This window comes from Labeo rohita, chromosome 24 (genome assembly GCF_022985175.1).
Source record: "Labeo rohita strain BAU-BD-2019 chromosome 24, IGBB_LRoh.1.0, whole genome shotgun sequence".
NCBI lineage: Eukaryota > Metazoa > Chordata > Actinopteri > Cypriniformes > Cyprinidae > Labeo > Labeo rohita.
The window spans coordinates 29,863,449-29,883,367 of record NC_066892.1 but is presented as its reverse complement, the minus strand read 5'-3'; the positions used below and the strand labels follow the sequence as shown (position 1 = coordinate 29,883,367).

At 36.9% G+C, this 19,919-nt stretch overlaps 1 protein-coding gene across 3 annotated transcripts in view; it reads left to right on the top strand.

The window, feature by feature from the left end:
• col15a1a (collagen, type XV, alpha 1a) overlaps positions 1–15,941 on the top strand; it is a 69,953-nt gene extending 54,012 nt beyond the window's left edge. For all 3 annotated transcript variants that reach the window (XM_051098203.1, XM_051098204.1, XM_051098206.1), the window contains 14 exons: positions 129–188; positions 274–315; positions 1,002–1,023; positions 3,249–3,296; positions 3,431–3,456; positions 3,556–3,636; positions 6,028–6,172; positions 6,499–6,566; positions 7,670–7,798; positions 7,900–7,950; positions 8,081–8,143; positions 10,858–11,055; positions 12,784–12,893; positions 15,203–15,941. In XM_051098203.1, the coding sequence (XP_050954160.1) occupies positions 129–188; positions 274–315; positions 1,002–1,023; positions 3,249–3,296; positions 3,431–3,456; positions 3,556–3,636; positions 6,028–6,172; positions 6,499–6,566; positions 7,670–7,798; positions 7,900–7,950; positions 8,081–8,143; positions 10,858–11,055; positions 12,784–12,893; positions 15,203–15,461 (1,302 nt within the window). In that variant the 3' untranslated portion in view covers positions 15,462–15,941. The remainder of the gene's footprint in view (positions 1–128; positions 189–273; positions 316–1,001; positions 1,024–3,248; positions 3,297–3,430; positions 3,457–3,555; positions 3,637–6,027; positions 6,173–6,498; positions 6,567–7,669; positions 7,799–7,899; positions 7,951–8,080; positions 8,144–10,857; positions 11,056–12,783; positions 12,894–15,202) is intronic.
• Positions 15,942–19,919: the final 3,978 nt, after the last annotated feature.

Genomic DNA, 19,919 nt, shown 5'->3' with positions numbered 1-19,919 from the left:
TGTACTAATCAGTTCTCCTTACTATTAGTGAAATGGCTGTGTGTTAAAATCTCATCTTTGTTTCATGATGTTTGATGATAGTTCGTGATGGTGTAAATCGTGTGTGTGCGTTTTGTTTTTGTCTGAAGGGTCCACCGGGACCACCCGGGCCTCCAGGACGACCAGGAATCTTCAACTGTCCTAAAGGAGTAAGTGTGTCTCGGTCTTGATCTCAAACACACAGACGGTCTGTTCTGCTGTTGCTCAGTGTGACTTTACCTCACGTTTCTATAGACGGTGTTTCCAATCCCTCCTCGACCCGGCTGTAAAAAGCTCGTAAGTGATCGAGTGTGTGTGACGCACTGATTGAGTCGTGTCTACTGCTCACTACCATCATCATCACCATCATCATCATCATCATCTTTAAACTCTCTCACTCTAACTGTGCACACTTGACCTTTAACCCATCTTTAACTGTCTCTGCTAATAATCAATTCATTAAGTGCATTTTATATGAACTTAATGAATATCAGGTAGCAAATATGTGATTTCATACATCACATTTGTGCCTATCCCAGCATTCAGTGTGTATAATCCACACAGGCATGTGTATGTGTGCTGCACGTCATACAGACGGAGGAATGATCGTGATCACAATGCTGCTGTGAGACTAACTGAACAACATGATGCTGAGCACATAAAAGCATCATCTCTGCTGTTCTCGTATGCCGTGATCCCCAGATGTTTTTACAGTCCTCTATTTAATTCCTGAATGAATGTGTATTAGTTGTTGAATGTTGTGCAGTAGCTACACAAGCACACCTGAACATCTGCTGCTGAAACACTTCATCTCATCGAGAACACAGATCATTTTTCATCAGGACATGAATTTCCTGTTTCTTGCTTATTCATCGGGCAATTGTTTCCACATCCAGATGTTTTCTGCCGTGATGTGCTGAATTAACACCGTGTTTCTCATCGGTCGTATTAACACCCGTTTGTCTTTCTTTTCTTTCGTTCAGGTTTACAGTGATTCCACACAAGGTGAGTTTTAAGAGTTGATTATCATACCCTGCTGATCAAATGTTTGAGAACAGTACGATCTTTTGATGAAATTAATGCTTTTATTTTATCAAGAAAGCATTAAATTGATCACAGGGCTCCCACGCTTCTTGAAAGTACTTGAATATCAGACACATGGATTTAAGGCCTGGAAAGTACTTAAAAACAAATATAGGTCCTTGAAAGTGCTTGAAATAAATTTGAAATATTTTTAGTAGAATGGTGCTATTTCAAAAATGTTCCTATATGCGCAGTCAAAGACTAAATGAAACAGTGTTAATGGTTGGGGTGCAGATGGGGTAGCACGAGAAAAAAAAATCGTATCATGCGAGCTGATGCGCACAGTGCATTTATGACTGAAAACTACTGCTTAAGATATATTTAAGAGCATCAGATTCAGAGGTTTCTGACGTGTTTTTGCAGTGGTGAGTAATGAATCACAGACATATGTTGATTCCTGATGAACACAACTACATTTACATGCACAATATTTTGGTTCAGTCTGACTGAATTGTTGATGCAGTCCGTTATTGATTATAATGGAAGATCGCGATGAACGAAGGAGAGAGACAGATTTATTGATTAAGGGAGTTTGCAAATGATATTGATTTAATACAACAGTGCACTAAACAAGACATTACTATTACGTGACCTGCATTGTCTGAACACAATGGCCTGATTTTGCTCAATCAGTCAACGAAAATTGTTTCAAATAAAGTAACAGCTGAACTGCTGCACATCTCCGTTCAAACACAGCGTTGTTTGGTTTATGCATGAATTGCTGTTTTTAAACTAATCTGGTTAAATTTCCCATTCATAGAGAGTCACTTGCTTCGTTCCTGAATGAATCAGCCGTTCGAACGAATCAATTCAATGAACGATTCAGTGATAAAATCAGTGACTTGCCGCCACCTACTGGCAGTTTTACTTTCATTTTAAAGTATCTTTTCAGTTATTTAAATCATTTAATATTTCTACATTCAAAATTTTATATATAAAACATTAACCTCAGCATGAATTTATGAATTTAACTGCACTCATGCGACCGCTGAGCCTCATTAAACATATGAAAATACACCTACAAGACGCTTTTGTGTTCTTCTGTGCACCTCTGTAGTAAAAATTTTTTATACTTATTTCATTTGATTATTCTTATTCTACTTGTTTTTTTATTCTGTTGTTTTAATTAGAATTTTTTATAAAAGATTATAAATATATTTTTTAATTTGACAAAAGATGACATACTTTTAATAAAGTTAGAAAAACGCCATTACAAAGGTAAAAACAACGTTTCCTGTAAATCACTTTAAGGAGTCAAATATTGTCTCGTGATGGGAAGGCTAATATTTGATCAGAATTTGATTATTGATTAGAAGGTGCTCCTGAAATTTTTGACTGTGCTTCTAATTTTTTTTTAGAATTTTAGCACAACTCCTAAAAATAAAAGTTAGTGTGGAGCCCTGTTTAACCATTTTTTATCCATTTAAAAATTGAGAAATTCTTTCAAATTTAAATCTTTTACAAGAATTACAGCAAAAAACAGTTTGATGCAAGAATATATATATATATTTTTATCAATGTTTAAGAAATTCTAAATTCCTTTGAAGATGACTGCTCAAAATGCTCTAAATTTATGAAAACTACACATTCAAAACCTCGTTACTCTGACATTTGTAATGTAGATGTTAAGTGTAAGTGAAACGTTAAGTACTGTACGAGGTCTTTCATGACGCTACATACGCTGGCGTGTGAATTCGACAGGTGCTTGATATAAAATAAATGGTGCTTTAAAAAGTCCTTGAATCTGGTGTTCATGAAGGAGTGGGAACCCTGTGATCAAAAGTGACAGTAAAGACATTTATAATGTTAGAAAAGATTTCTATTTATTTCTATTAAATAAATGCGGTTCTTTTGAACTTCCTATTATTCTGTGAATCCTGAAAAATAAAATGTATGACAGTTTCCACAAAAATATTGTGCAGCACAACTGTTTTTTGCATTGATAATAATCAGAAATGTTGCCTGCTTATGATTACTCTTCTGTTTTAATTTTTGTTTTATCATAGTAAAGGTGAAGAGTGTCATTTCAGCAATCTGTAATTTTCAAAAATAAAAACACAATTTTATTCATTTTGAAAATATACTATTTGAAGCAGTTAGTCGTCAGCGTTATCTGTTTGTGTTGACTGTGTGCTCCTGTTCTGTAGAGGGCGCCAGGAGCTCATCATCTGACTCTTCATCAACATCCTCCTCTGGTACGTACCTGACAATCACATCACGTCACTGAGAGAGTAGAATCGCTCCTCCTTTACTTCAGCAGTTTGTCACTTCATGTGTGTCGTCGTGAGCTCGCGTGTGTTTCTGATGCTCTGATGTGTTCTTCTCATAGGAAACACACTGGGAACCAAAATCACGGTGAGTTTCATCGAGTTTTCAGACATTCTGCTGTGAGCGACTGATTCAGTAGAGACTGAAGAACTGTTGTTGTTGTGTTGTTGAATGCATGACTGTCAGGCTGTTAAAGGAGATGAGGGATTCAGAGGAGAGAAAGGAGAAGCCGGGATGCCAGGGCTGCCAGGGAGATCAGGTTTAGCGGTGAGTGACACACACACACACCCCTTCACACACTTATGCTGCCACTCCTCCATCAGACTCAGAAGGAAGAGTTGCATTAAACCCCTGTGACGCTGCTGATCTTGAGTTAAGGCGGCTCTAACTGATCAACATGATCAAACTTTGCTGTTAAACCTGTTTCACACAATCTGCTCTGTTTTCTGTCACCTGATTGGTAGTTGAGAGATTTTTATTCAGTCAAAGCTCTTTTAGTGTAATTATACAAACATCCTCCTTCAGCTGCTGCTTCACGTCTGTTTTTGCTGTCAAGTCTTGACTGATTTTGATCAAGTAAACGTCAAAATAACTGTAGTCATGTTTCCAGATGAACACTCACTGGACTGGAGCAGCTTGGCTTTACCTGATTCTCCATCAATCATTTTGTAGAAAAATCAGCGAGTATCAAATCTGATCATCAGGATCTTTTGAGGAACATTTATTTCCAGAAGCTTTACTTTCACTGCTCCTCAGTGGAGGAATGATCTCACAAGCCTCCAAAACACTGCTCGTCTTTTGAGGAACATTTATTTGTTCACCTCTCAAACGTTGCATTATATGTTTGGATCATCTCGTCTTACTGGAGATATAGAGAGACCACTGATATTTACATCATTTGATGTCAGTATCTGCTCTGCTGTTATATAAAGATCTCACTGATTTACATTACAAGCAGAATTTCATCATAACAATACTGTATCAGCATCTGCACCAAATTCATTTTTTTTGCTCAGTTTGAGTCTCTGAAATACATTTGAGCTGTTTTTTTCCCTTCATATTCTCACTATATCAGACTATATGAGCCATATTTGATCAGATGTGATCCTGGGCCATAAGTGTAAATTTCTTGAAATTGAGATTCATAGATCATGAAAGCTGAAAAAAATCATGTTTCCATTGATGTATGGTTTGTTCTGATAGGACAATATTTGGCCGAGATACAACTATTTGAAAATCTGGAATCTGAGGGTGCAAAAAAATCTAAATACTGAGAAAATCACCTTTAAAGTTGTTCAAATGAAGTTCTTAGCAATGCATATTACTAATCAAAAATTAAGTTTTGATATATTTACGGTAGGAAAAATTGATAATTTTGACCCATACAATGTATTTTTGTCTATTGCTACAAATATACCTGAGATACTTCAGACTGGTTTTGTGCTCCAGGGTCACAAATATGAGTAGAATGCCATAAACATGTATAGATATGAATTAGCTCAATAAACTGATCCATTTTCTGATCATGTTATTTCATATATCAGGCTGTTCAGGGTTCATATCTTGTTATTTTTCTGCGGTGTCTCTCTCTCTTCTTTTCATCTCATTCTCATTTCTATCCTCTTCTTTTCTTGTTTTTTTCTGTCTCTCAATCTTGATTTCTCCTCACATTTATTGCCGTCTCTCTGGTTGTTCTCTTCTCAAACTCAAAGCGTTTTTGATCTTTCTATGTGATTGGAGGTGTGTGTTTTATTTGAAATGTGCCGTCATGAATTAATTGACGTGATGATTTGCACATTACTTCTCGTCTGGTAGGGTAATAGCCTTCATTCAGAGAAGACAATCATCACACTGGACAAATGAAGCACAATGAACTGAATCACTCTGAGGATAATGACTGAGATCACTCGAGTTCACTTTCACACTTACATCCCAATTAGAACATAACAAAAGATAAATAAACCAGTTTTTCAGCTATTTTAGAACATTCTCAAATGCTTATAGCCAAAAAAACAAACCTTATTTGTTAGAATCTCAGTAATAGACTGGGTTTTTACTGACACTATAAATAACTAAAAAATAAAAATAAAATAAACTATTACTTGAAAGAAAATAAACGTTAACTAAATTATATATATATATATATATATATATATAAATGTTTTTTCGGGTGATTTCAAAGGCAAAAATTCTAATTTAAATGTATTTAATTTAATGTACAGGTATAACTAAAACTAAAACTGGAATAAATTAATTAGAGCTTCATATATAACAATACCTAGTAAAAATGACAAAACACAAAATTGCTAGATCTTTGAACCTGGAAAATATAAATAAAAATGGATTGAAAATATTAGAAAAATATCTCAATGATACTAAAATGATACTGGTAATAGATAATTTTGATACTGATATATTATAGATTTTTTTTTAAAATAATTGCTTCAAAATCATTTTAATTTAAGAAGCATTATTTGCTCACAAATTAAAATCCACACGCTGTTATTATTATTTAAAAGACAAGATTTTTATTATTGGTTGAACTATTATTATTGTTGTTTTTTTTATTCTACCAGGTCTGGTGTTTTTATGCAATGATCAGTGTTTTTTTCACATGTATTGCCGTGAAATGTGTAATTGTGTTGGTTTTGTCAGCAGGGTCCTAAAGGAGAATCCATTGTTGGACCTCCTGGTCATCCAGGACCACGAGGACCCTCCGGCACACCAGGTATCGGGAGAACCGGCGTCGCTGGACCTCCTGGACCGCCGGGACCTCCCGGACCTCCTGGACAACACGGATCTGGTACGAGAAACCTCAAATTATTTGACGTTTCAGAAGTCTTTTTACAAATCCGTGGTGATCCTCAGCTCAGTCCGGGTCGCTAAAGCTCTTCATGAGGTGCGGGTCATGAGGTTCACGTGTTTGTTTGTTTGAAGCCGTCCTGATTTCCTGCTCTGACGCAGGAGTGGATGTGTTGTTGATGTAAGGTTATGAGGGAGCAAATGGCTTTCAGACGCTGGTCCTGCTGAGCGTCCCACAGCTCTTCATCTCACCGTGATGAAGGCAAACACTTGTGCTGCTGTCACACTTTGATATGCATAGATGCTCAAGAGTTCATGTTGTTTCAGGCGTGATGATCCCTGGCCCTCCTGGACCCCCCGGGCCCCCGGGACGAGCCGCGGAGGCCTCCAGCGCCGTGAGTGAAAACACAACACTGACGGTCCGATCTTAAATGAATCTCATCTGCTTTAATGTCACTCTGCTCCAGTTTCCTTATGCAAACACTATCTTGAGATGTTCACAGCGGTAAATGAGGTCAGCTTGCAGAATACAGTCATATTTCTTGTAGGATGTCTCAAGATGCTCATAGCTGATTTTGGCCTTTGTGAAGAGTCTGGTCTGATTCCTCAAACATGGTGGAGCTCGTCCTCAGATTCATTCAGAAAGATTCACTGCCTGGAAACGCAATCCAGTAAAACCATCACAATGCATTCGGGTGACTAAAACGAGATGTGTAAAAAAAAAAAAAAAATTGTAGTAATTTTGCAAAAGTTCCAAGACCCTCAAATTACACCTCATTTATTTTTTCTGAATTTTAAGAATTAAAATATTTTTAATTATTTTTATTAAGAATTATATAATTTTATTTATTTATTTTTTTTTAAGATACATCCCTTAAAAAAATCTAATTTCACCAGAAAGTGCAAGTTTACGCAACTAAAGTGAATTTATTTAGTTTGAAAACTTTTCAAAGTAATTTATGTTTTGTTAAAAACATATATGTAGGTTTCATAAATTTGGACTGTTTTTGAGCAGTCATGGTGTATTCATTTGAAGGAATTTAATGAAAGTCCATTCGTTCCAGTGGGGTTAATGCTGATAATTCTCAGATAATGTGATTTTATAAATTTCATGCAATGATATATTCAAATAAAATTACTCATCAGTCATGCAGAAAAGTATCTACACTGTAAAAAAAAAAAAAAAAAAAAAAAAAAAAAGTTCCAAAAAGTTGTTTTAACTTAAAATAATTTGTTACCCTGCTGACTTAATTTTTTTTTGTTTAGTCAACTTGAAATTTAAAATTTAAGGTACACTTAAGTTTCCATACACTTAACAACTGCCTCACCAACTATTAATAAGCAGTCATTTGAGAGTTTATTTAGGCAAAAGTCACAGTATATAGTTAATTAATAGTGAGAACTGGAGTTTAAAATAAAGTGTGATCAAAAACTGACTTATGTCAGAAGTTGTGTATTTTTATTTGACTGTAGTGTACGGCATGTCTTTTTTCTGCAGGTCAGGAAGTATGCGAGTCTGCAGGCCATGAGACAGCAGTCGTCTGTGGATGAGGTCGGGACGCTGTGTTTCGTCATTGACTCTAGTAAAGTCTATATAAAGGTTCCAGGAGGCTGGAGAGAGATTCAGGTAACTTATAGCAGCTGTCCAAATGAAATCACTCATCAAACTCTTCACATTTCACAGCTTAAGTTGAGTTTCTCAGATTTCATGAGGTGTTTGTTCCGCAGCTCGGCGGGCTGGTCGAGATGTATTCATCCACCCTCCTCTCACAGGATGATGTAAGGACTGCATTTCATTTAACACATTATATTGGACCGAAAAAGCTTTTTAATATGGAAAAGTAACTATTTTAAGTCTCATGGCACCCATTTACAGTGTGAATGTTTGTGTTTCTGTTTTTCCCTACAGGCTGAACCTCTGATGCTGACCCCACAACTCACTCACACACCCAGAATACACACCGGAAACGCAGTAAGTCTTTGTGTGTGTGTGTGTGTGTGTGTGTGTGTGAGTGTGATGCCAAAATCACAGTGCAGAGGTGGCACAGAAGCTCCTCTGAGGTGGCATTTACGTGTCATAGGTCATATGTTATGTGTAAGTTTTGACAGTAGATGCTGAGGTGAATCAGAGCTGGCATAATTTAGTCTGGCTGTGATGCAGCATTGTGTCTTTACACTGTATTTTGAGCAGGAACAGAGCAGCCTTAACTCAGCTGAGTAAATATGCTTAAAGAGACAGAGAAACTGGTTTATTTGTTTTGGGATTTTTCTTTTGTCTGTGTTTGAATGAGGGCTGGATGATATATATAATATATAATATTCACAGCATATATTTACAGTGATTATTTTGAAAGGATAATTTTAAGCAACTCTAATTCAGCAATTCGTGTCATCACATTTTTTTATATATATATATATATATATATATACACTCTAGCGTTCAGTAGTTTTGGGAGTGTTCAAAAGATGTCTCTTCTGTTCACCAAGGCTGCATTTATGTGATCAAAAATACAGTAAAAATGTGAAATATTATTGGAATTTAAAACAGCTGTTTTCTATGTGAATATCTGTTAAACTGTAATTTATTTCTGTGATGCACAGCTGAATTTTCAGCATCATTACTCCAGTCTTCAGTGCCACATGATCCTTCAGAAATCATTATTAATGTTTTACTGGCATTTTTGATCCATTTAATGCATCCTTGTTATTTAAAAAAATATTTCAGACCACATTTTATATATAATATATTAAAATATTTTAGTAAATATATACAGAAATTATTTATTTATAGACAGTTTCCCCAATAAGTTGTTAATTATTAATATTTTCTGGACACTTAAGCCACAATTTCAAATGTGTAACTGTACTTGCATCATATAATCTGTGGCGCATTTAAATTAAAATGATTAAATATCATTAACTGAAAACAGTGCAGAGAAAATATTTTGACTAGAACAGATGCAGTAATCAGCTTGAATCTGCATGTCTACAAACCAGTCATAAGGATACATTTTTCTAAATCTATACATAATCTTTCCATTGATGTATGGTTTGTTAGGATAGGACAATATTTGGCTGAGATGCAACTATTTGAAAATCTGGAATCTGAGGTGCAAATAAATCTTGAAAAAAATCTTGAGAAAATCACCTTTAAAGTTGTCCAAAAGTTCTTAGCAATGCATATTACTAATCAAAAATTAAGTTTTGATATATTTACAGTAGGAAATTTACAAAATATCTTCACGGAACATGATCTTTACTTAATATCCTGATGATTTTTAGCATAAATGAAAAATCCATCATTTTGACCCATACAATGTATTTTTGGCTACTGCTACAAATAAACCCATGATACTTAAGACTGGTTTTGTGGTCCAGGGTCACATATGTGTTTGGTTAAAATATTGGTTCCTTTGATTAAAAGAGAGAGTTATTAGGTAGAGAGGGTAATTATTAGGGCGTTTCAGAACATATTGAATATTGAGGTGTATACTGAATATCATCAAAAGGCTGAAATCTATTGCGATATGCTCATATGTGTTGATGTGTGTTCAGTGTTGGGCTCCTCCTGCTGGAATCTTCTTTATAGCTGCGCTAAAACCACAGAATGTGTCAGTTTTACAGCGTTTCTGTCCCATAATGCATGTTGCTCTGAACAGTCTCACTCCGTCTTCCCTCACAAACGTTCCCAGGCTGTCGTCCACAGAGACAAATGTGAGATTTGAGATTTGTCATGGTTTGGTTCTGAAAAACAGTGGTCGGAACCCCTCGAAGCCTCAGGATCATCAGGCCTCTAAAAATGTTCCTGCGGCGTCCAGAGCTCCCGTTTTAGACTAAATTATGGTGCCGTCCATCTGCTGCTGGTGAAGATCGTCCAGCCGGTCTGGGTTTATGAACACAGACCAATGCAAACAGACACTCAAACTACAGACTCGCTGCTCTGTGTGTGTGTGTGTGTGTCTGCATTCTGGTGTGTTCCTATAGTACTGATACTCCCTGATACTCAGTTCCTCCACCAATACTGATCATTCAGAGTGACGTCTCTTCTAACACTGTAAACTCTCTCTCTCATTTAAATCATTAATATAGTATTAGAGGTTATTATTAAGAACAGAGTCAGAGACTTATTTAACAGTGAATAATCTCTCTCTAAGATCTGGTGTTTTTTTTATAGCTAACTAACAAGTTGTGAGCACTAGATAACTTTCCAGAAGTAAACTGATCATAGGCTGTTTTAGAGCATCAAAATACGATAATTTTTGAATTTTTGTGATAGAATGACAGAATTTGAGAGCTGAGACTTTGTTTCTTATCAGAAGTAACGAAGCACAAAACTCTCTACAATTATTAAATGGGAAGTGCACTATAAATAATGTTTGTTGAAGGGAAAAAATATGGACCTGGCAACCCTGGTTTGAAGTATAAGTAATTCAGAGGGTCAAACAGAACCTTTGTTAACGGCGCTTAAAAGTGAGATTGTGTTAATGCATTATTATCACATTGACGTTAAGAGACATTTTCTTCACACTTTTTCACGCCCCCTTTTGATTGACAGGATGATGACTGATAGTGCAGATGTTTGCCAGTGATTCCCTACTATAAACTACACATTTGAAGTATTTTTTCAGATTATGATTGCGGATATATGCCGTCGTATGACGCGTGTGGTTGTCCTGTGTTTGTCAGCTGCGGTTGGTGGCTCTCAACTCACCGTTGACGGGAAACTTGGGCTCCATCTATTCGGTTAATAAACTCTGCAGGACTCAAGCTCAAGCCATGGGCATCAGAGACGATTACAAGGCCTTCCTCTCACACCACCTACAGGACCTGATTGACATCGTGCAGCCCATGTACCGAACAAACATGCCGATCGTCAACCTGAGGGTAAAAAACGTCTTTCTGTCATTCCTACTGATAATTCCCAGTCATGACCACTCATCAGTTTCTCTGTAAAGGAAACTCACTTGTTTCTGTTCCTTGTCTTAATATTTAAGGCCTGTGCTCAACTATAGGTCATACTTCTCAATGCTTTTCACTTGTCTGTTGTGTGAATAGACATTTTTGTTCTTAATGTAAATGGATCTTAAAGGGACAGTGCACCCAGAATAATGAATCATTTACTGACTTCCTTCATGCTGTGCTGTATTTCCACAGTTGATTTACAGATAACTTTCTCCTCTAGTGAGCTGGAAATGCTGGATCGTTGAGTCACAAACTGGATTATTTCGATTTATGAACAAATTCAGAGCAAAAGATTCACTGAAAACTTACTTGAAAGGAATGATTTGTTCATCAATCAGTCATCAGTTACTGCTGCTGTCATGAACTCAAGAAAAGCAAAGGAAGACGTCAAAATTATAGTCAGTAATAATAACGCTATTGTTCCAGAGTTACCAAGAAATTAAAACTTTTCTTCAAGTAGTTTTTCAAAAACATTAAGAAATTACAAACCCCAAACTTTGGACTGTAGTGTGTTTCTGCACACAAAGTTATGATATCATACTTTTATTGTGTCTTTAAAGGCTTTAAAGCTTTACTTGTGAGAGAAGAAAAGTTGTATAGGCTCAGAAAGCTGACTGTCCCTTTAAAGGAGAAGTCACTTCCAAAACAAAGATTCACAGATAATGTACTCACCCTTGTCATCCAAGATGTTCATGTCTTTCTTTCTTCAGTTGTAAAGAAATTATGTTTTTTGAGGAAAACATTTCAGGATTTTTCTCCATATAATGGACTGATATGGTGCCCCGATTTTGAACTTGCAAAATGCCAAATGCGGTCATAAACGATCAAGTAAGAAGGGTCTTATCTAGCAAAACAATTGGTTATTTTTATAAAAAAAATGCAATTTAAATACTTTTTAATGTCAAACGCTCGTCTTGTCTTTCTCTCCCTGAACTCTGTGTATTCTGGCTCAAGACAGTTCGGGTATGTCGAAAAACTCCAATCGTATTTTCTCCCTCAACTTCAAAAATCATTTCAGAATCATCCTACATCGCTGCAGAAGTACAGACACAGTGTTTGCAAAGTGAACATGCAAAGAAGATCAAACACCCTTAACAAAAAAGGGAAAACAGCCATATAGGACGATTTTGAAGTTGAGGGAGAACATGAGATGGGAGTTTTTCCACATACACTAACTGACATGAACCGGAACAAAAACAGTCCAGACAGAGTAAGAAAGACGAGCGTTTGACATTAAAAAGTATATAAATTGTATTATTTTTATGAAAATAACCAATCGTTTCACTAGATAAGACCCTTCTTCCTCAGCTGGGATCATTTACAACCGCATTTGTGATTGTTTGAAGCTGCATTTAAACTGTATTTTAGAAGTTCAAACTCGGGGCACCATATCAGTCCATTATATGGAGAAAAATGCTGAAACGTTTTCCACAAAAAATAATTTCTTTACGACTGAAGAAACAAAGACATGAACATCTTGGATGACAAGGGGGTGACTACATTATATCTGAATCTATGTTTTGGAAGTGGACTTCTCCTTTAAGAGTCTGAACTGATGTATTTCACTCATGTTGTAAGCCAGTGTATGTTCTGTTAGGTGTATGTGCTGTAATGAGAGAAGCAGGTGTCTGATGTGTTTTGTGTGTGTAGGGTGAGGTCCTGTTCAAGAACTGGGACAGCATCTTCTCCAATCATCTCCTCCCTGCCGGCGTCCCGCTGTACTCGTTCGACGGGCGGGACGTGATGAGCGACCCCTTCTGGTCAGTACCGCATCAGTAAATCAGCACACGTTCACAGTGGGGTTATGATTGAGTGTTAAACGCAGCATAACTCACTTCAGCAGCCTCCTGATCCAATCACATGCCTTAAAGCTTCGTTGCTTTGCGTTATCCTTTCACGCACATTTTAAGCAAACAATTGCACAAATGTGTGCGTTCAGCGCTGTCATTGTGCCTCATGAACTGCTGGAGCTGTAGTGCAGTGGTGAGCGAGTCTCTAAAACGCAGCGGAGTGAAGAAACGGCGGCGGACGGCCGACCGCAATCCAGACGACACTGGCTGCACCTCTGGCTTTCATATTTCTCCACCCGTGGCGTTTTATTTTTGGTTCTCTGTTTATGTGTATTTATACTCCGAGCTGGTAAATATATCCTGGGATGAGGCCGTGACAGCGGAGCAGTAATTGTGGTCGGCTAGTAGCCGTTTTAAGCTTGTTTGTGAAGTTTGTGGATGTTTTTGGCGTTTCAGGAGTCTTTCTGTATGAATGCGTGGAGCAGAGGAGACGTTTCACAGAGCCATAAAGCCTTTCGTAACTTTTCAAAACATCCACTTGTTTCAAAAACTAAATTATTTATGTGGATGTTAAGGGAACATTGCGTTTGATCATTTTTTATCACTTTTATTCTTATGGGAAACCAGTGTTCATTTTGACAGCAAATTTTGATTCAGTTTTAACCATAGTTTTTTAGCTTTACTCATGTTTCTGAATTGTTTTAGTCTAGTTTTAGTCATCGAAATGTCATCTAACTTAATCTACAGTAGATTTAGTTCTAAAATCTAATGGGTATAGTTAAACTGTAATGCATTAAGCGTTTCTCTAACATTCTCTAACATGTTCCTGGAGAAAGCAACTATTAAGCTGTTAATATGAATGATATGAAAGATATTAAGGACATGCACATTGTCTTGTTTCTTGTCAAAATATCTAAAAATTCTTAAATCAAGATGCGTTTACTAGACAAGCAAAATGACGTAAGCTATTTAGTCTTGTCTCCTGGGGGGGAAATCAAGATTATTTTTCTTACCCCACTGACAGATAATTACACTCACATCCAACTGTTTACATGCACTGAAGACATAACGTGAAGCACTGTGCGTTCTGTGAATAGTCCACATGGTTGACGTCATTTTCTGTTATGAAAGTTTAAGTCATGAAAATGATATTGTCTTGTTTTAGAAAAAATGTTGACAGAAACTTTGATGAAGATTATTTGCTATTTGTTCAGTTAGGGATTGGTCAGGATCATCAACTAGTCACCTTTTTAATGTATTTATCAGTATTTTACTGATTTATAAATCAAATTTATAAATTTTACTTGTTTCCCCCTTTTTAAAATAGCCAATAGCTGTTGGATTATGTCTCAATATGATATGTGAACAATATTTAGTTGTTTCTCAGTCTCTAGATCCTCAGCAAACTTCAAGGAGGACGTAAATGACATTATTTGACTTATATTATTTGTTATAATCGTATAATATTTTTAATTAGTGTTGTAATTAAATATTTAAAAAATTGCTAAAAACTGCAAAAAAAAAAAAATCTGAATATTTCCAACTTTCCAGCTGTAATTTTTTTCCCAAGTAACTGTTGCTTTCACTGAGGAAAATCGTTCTTGAAACGTCTAAAAATGACAATTAATTGATTTTAATTCTGCTTATACATAGTGACATTTGTAGTTTTGCTTAATCATTATATCAGAATTTTCAGAGGAAATATTTCAGCTGTATGAGGAGCCTTTGAATGATTTCTTGGACAGCAGGAGCCAAAAAGGCTAAAAATCAGTGTTTGAGAGAACATTTTATTAGACAAAACACTCAGCACATATTTAGAATTTAAATGTTAAATGTCTGCTAAATGTTAATCTTACATATAAACTGACCAAAGTTTTGAATGATTAAGAGGTTTCTGAAAGAAGTCTCTTCTGCTACCTAAGACTGCATTTATTTAATCTAAAAATACAGTAAAATGTGAAATATTATTGGAATTTCAAACAGCTGTTTTCTAAAATTAAACTGTAATTTATTTCTGTGATGCGCAGCTGAATTTTCAGCATCATTACTCCAGTCTTCAGTGTCACATGATCCTTCAGAAATCATTCTAATATGCTGATTTGCTGCTCAACAAACATTTCTGATTATTAGCAATGTTGAAACAGTTGTGCTGCCCAGTATTTTTGTGTAGAAATCATCATACATTTTATTTTTCAGGATTCACAGATGAATAAAAAGTTCAAAACAACAACATTATTTGTTTGAGTGAATGTCTGGACTCATGTGTTTGTGTGTTTTAGGCCTCAGAAGGCTGTATGGCACGGCTCTTCGGAGAGGGGCAAGCGTCTGGCCGCTCTGAACTGCGAGTCGTGGAGAGTGGGTGACATGGCCATCACCGGTCAAGCGTCGTTCCTCTACAGCGGCTTACTGAACCAGCAAACGCGCAGCTGCTCCAACCACTTCATCGTCCTGTGCATCGAGACCAGCCACGACCACACGACCGTCCATGAGCTGCAGAAGGCACAGTACCGCCACAGACGATATTATCACAGATACTGAAACCTCGTCGTCTGACCTCTGTTTGTCGGGACAGGACGACATGGAGGAAAAGCCCCGTGACCAATCGATCTCAGGCTTTGGCCAAGAACTTTAAGACAGCCGAAGCCATCGCTCTAGAATGTAAAGCGCATTGGCCGACGGAGAGGTCGGCTTTCTTTATGTCATTTGGATGCACTGTACTTTTTCATTTTTTGGTGTTGATTTAAAAAAAAAAAAGCCTTTTTTGATCACGTCATTTATTTGTTTCTTATTCTGTTTGTATTTAATTTAATTCCAATGTTTTATTTATACAGTGACCGCACATCGTTCAAAAATTGAGTATGGATAAATATGTAATTTAACTGTTGCAATTGTTTGTTTTTGTTTTTGGATACTGCATCCGTTTCACTGAGATCACCATCAAATGAGTTTCTGACAGATTTTTTTAAAGCAAATCAATTGAAGCAGTGTTTGTCTGTTAAATAAAACATTTTTTCCAAATTTGTTCTGTACGTACCTATTATCTTCAGATGGGTTTGTTTGTTTACAAGGCCCGGCCTGCGGTGAAGCCGACTGTGACAGTTGTGTCTGCTCTCGAACAAATGTCCTGGACCTTCCGTCAGCGATTCCGTCTTCGGCCGGTTGGGAAAGTTTGCACCTCTCGGATGCGGCGGTGGAGCTGGCGCGAGTCGGGGTTGTTTTTCAGGACTCTGGTGAGGTTTGCCACCCTCAGACTGGCACCGGCACACCGTTACGTCACCCGCCAACACACATCACTTACCAACAGCACGCCTGTTTTCCCTCACGATGGAATGTTGTGGGAAAAAATCATGTAAACAGTGACTTTAAGAGGTCACAGCTTTAAATATGCATTTATTGCACATGTCCAGACTTCACTTCAGTTTGATGGTTACCATGGGGCTTTTTAGGTTCTTCTTTGAAATGTACAATTCTAATTATTTATTTTAACAAAACTGCATTCCTAGAAAGTCAAACAATCGCTTTATAATCTTATTTTATACTTTAAATTATACTTTTATACTTTTGTTGTTGTTTTAGTTTAGTTATTGTGCTCCAAAAACCATCACAATTCCAAAACATTACTTTAATGCCAGTCATATTGCTCTTACTTTTATTTTATTCATTTGTAGCTCTTGCAATAATGAAGCACTGTAAAAATATTCATTGTCAAAATAGTTCTTGCAGCAGAATTTCCAGAAATAATGTAGAATATATATATAAACTTTATTAAACCTCTTCACATAACAAACACTATTATTGTTAAATACAGCCAACATAAACCCAGGCCGCATACACAGAAAAATAAACCATACTGAAATATGTAAAAGCAAATTAAAACTATTTAATTAAACTTCAGCTAATTTTCAGCTAATTTTAAGATTTTAAAGGGGTCATGGAATGCCTACTTTCCACAAATTGATATGATTCTTTAGGGTCTTAATGACAAGTCTATAATATACTTTGGTTAAAAATTCTCAATGGTTTTGTAAAAGACACCCTTTTTACCTTGTCAAAATGTAAAGTGTGACTTTACCAGCCCTGCCCATGATAGTTGACTGACAGAGCCATATTAGCAGAGTCCCGCCCTGAGAGCCTCAAACACACTATCAGCCGTGTTTATCTTCACATCAGAGCATTTAAAAGCTCTGCAAAAATCATCTCATTCTGGTCGAGGCTGCTTTAAATGCAAATGAGCTCCGCTCGCCCCGCCCCTCTCTTCTCTCTGCTCTGCGTTAGCCGCTAGACTTTCTAACTAGCACATTATTAGGAAAGGCGATTGCAGAGATTCATAAAAACCCCTTATACACACTTCTGCTGTAAGTGAAGCTGGATCATGAATGATTTGCGTGAACATAGACGGATATATGTAGATCGGGAGGTGCATTCCCTTCACAAACAAACGTAATCCACTGCATCTTCAGCGGCTCAGATGTCGGGAGTAAATGACGACCACTATGTTCATTATTACATCCAGCAACACAACACCTCAATCACTCAATCAGAGATATTCTTGTCTAACTTACATCCCTGCTCCAGCATCAAAATAATGGAGGTTACTGGACTGTTACAGCTGATCTGAGGTAAGACGCTCATGTCAATCAACTATGGTGGGAGTGGCCTCTGTCATGTGACGCCACAACGACAGGCATCTGAGAACGGCTCGATTTGAAAAAGGGGATATTTTTTTCACAGATTAATTAAAAACCACTGCATGGATTTTTATCATTATAGGGTAGATTTGTACATACACTGACAACACACATTAATGTTCCGTGACACCTTTAAATAAAACTTTTACAGAGTTTTTGAATGGCACAAAATTTGAAGCAACTTTACACTGGCACTACTTTCATGTCACACTGCAGACCTGCTCTTTCTTTTAAACAAATGAAACTGGACTATGATAAAGTTGGCTAGACGTTGGACGTTTGATAGTCGCATATTTAGGGACCTTCTCTAAAGTTACATATGACATTGATATACACTTTTCTAACTTCAAAAGCATTTGAAGTGAATTACTTACAGTCACACAACCAACTGTAAAGTGTTCATGTAGGTGTCAACTGTAATGCACGCCTTAGATTGTTTATGATTATTTTAAAAACTAGTTGTAAATATTGCTATTTTTCAGTACTGAATGGGCTCAAACACAAATATGCCATAATACAGTTTATTGTAATAAATATTAAAAGTCTAAAAGGTTTCCATTATAGTTGGCACCTACATGAACACTTTATGGTTGGTTGTGTGACTGTAAGTAATTCGCTTCAAATGCTATTGAAGTTAGAAAAGTGTGTATCAATGTCGTATGTGACTTTAGAGACGGTCCCTAAATATGCGACTATGGAACGTCCAACGTCAAGCCAACTTTATGCCATTTGAAAACTGCGTCCATCTTGCATCTCAGTTATCGTTTGTGGTGAAAATGACCTTGGAGGACTTAAGCATAAATATAACTGTAATATAGCAGTGTTTATGTATGATTGTTTTGTACAATCTGAACTATTTGTTTTGGCGGAAGCTTTAAAGCGCAGGTCAGATTATGAAATCAAATGTCTCCGTGTAAACAGGCTCGTCACTCCACAGAGAGAAGAGAGGGGCGGGGCGAGCAGAGCTCATTTGCATTTAAAGCAGCCTCGACCAGAATGAGATCATTTTTGCAGAGCTGATTTTGGCAAGGTAAAAAGGGTGTCGTTTTACACAATCATTGAGAATTTTTAACCAAAGTATATTATAGACTTTTCATTAAGACCCTAAAGAATCATATCAACTTGTGGAAAATGGGCATCCGATGACCCCTTTAAATCTTGGACACAATATACTAAATACAGTCAGTTGTACCCTGCATTTTTATTTATTTGATGTATTATTTAAGTTGCATTTTCCGCATACTTTTATTTTTGGACCGATAATAAAGTTAAATAATTGTATGTAGGAGAGTTAGTGGGAATATCATTGTGTTCCCATTGGTCAGTCCTAGACCTAGAGCAGTGATTCACAACCACGTTCCTGGAGTGTGTGTGCAGTGTGCTGATGTGTGTGCAGTGATCGGGCTCCAGAGCGGCTGTGTGTCAGTGCTGCTCTGTGATTAGCTCGTTTAGGCTCATTAGGGTAATGAAGGTTACGGTGACTTTCATGTGCGGTCGCTGAGGATAAATATAGCGGTGGTTTCATATGGCCTTGCTGTAGCTGCGCACGTGTGAAGCACATTGGAGCATTAGTGGCATTTCCTGACGCTCTTTCATCAGTTTCGGGCTCAGTGCCACAACAAAGAGCAACATTTCGATTGTGAGTAATAATTACAGCAGGACGCCGGACGTGACGGAAGCAGCGTGTGGCAGTTCCGCCATGCAACGTATAAAGTAGCTCATTAAGTATACTCTTATTTGCCTTCGTGACAGAAAAAAGTCATTACAGTCTCCAGTTTTAGTTTAGCTTGGAACACCTACTGTAATTATGTCAAGTTATATCGGTTATGTCTGGCCTCAATAGGCTGTCATTAGCTTGATAAACAGTGATTTGAATGTATGGTGTCCTGCCCATCAGAGCACAATAATAGCATTCGAAGCAAACAGCAGTTATAATCTCAGGAGCACATGCCGTAGAAACACAATGAAATGTCGGTTATGGCTTTCTTTGGAAGTGCTGTGTGTGTTTAATATATCGCTGCCTGCATTCGCCTCCAAAAGCCAAAGATGTGACCTTTTCCTTGCATATCTTTGCACGTCTCTTATTTTTCTATTTTTAAAGTGGCAGATGGTGACAAATCAGTGCTGATTAGAGACGGTCAAAGATCATATTTTTAATTTGTGAAACAGTGGATGTCTGTTGTGATGTGATGGCCTGAAGAGAGCGCGGGTCATGTGAATCACACGCGTCACAAACCACAGATTTCTGATATTTTTCTTTCAAGCTTATTCTGATTTCCATGTTATTTTTGTTTTGTTGTATTCTTTC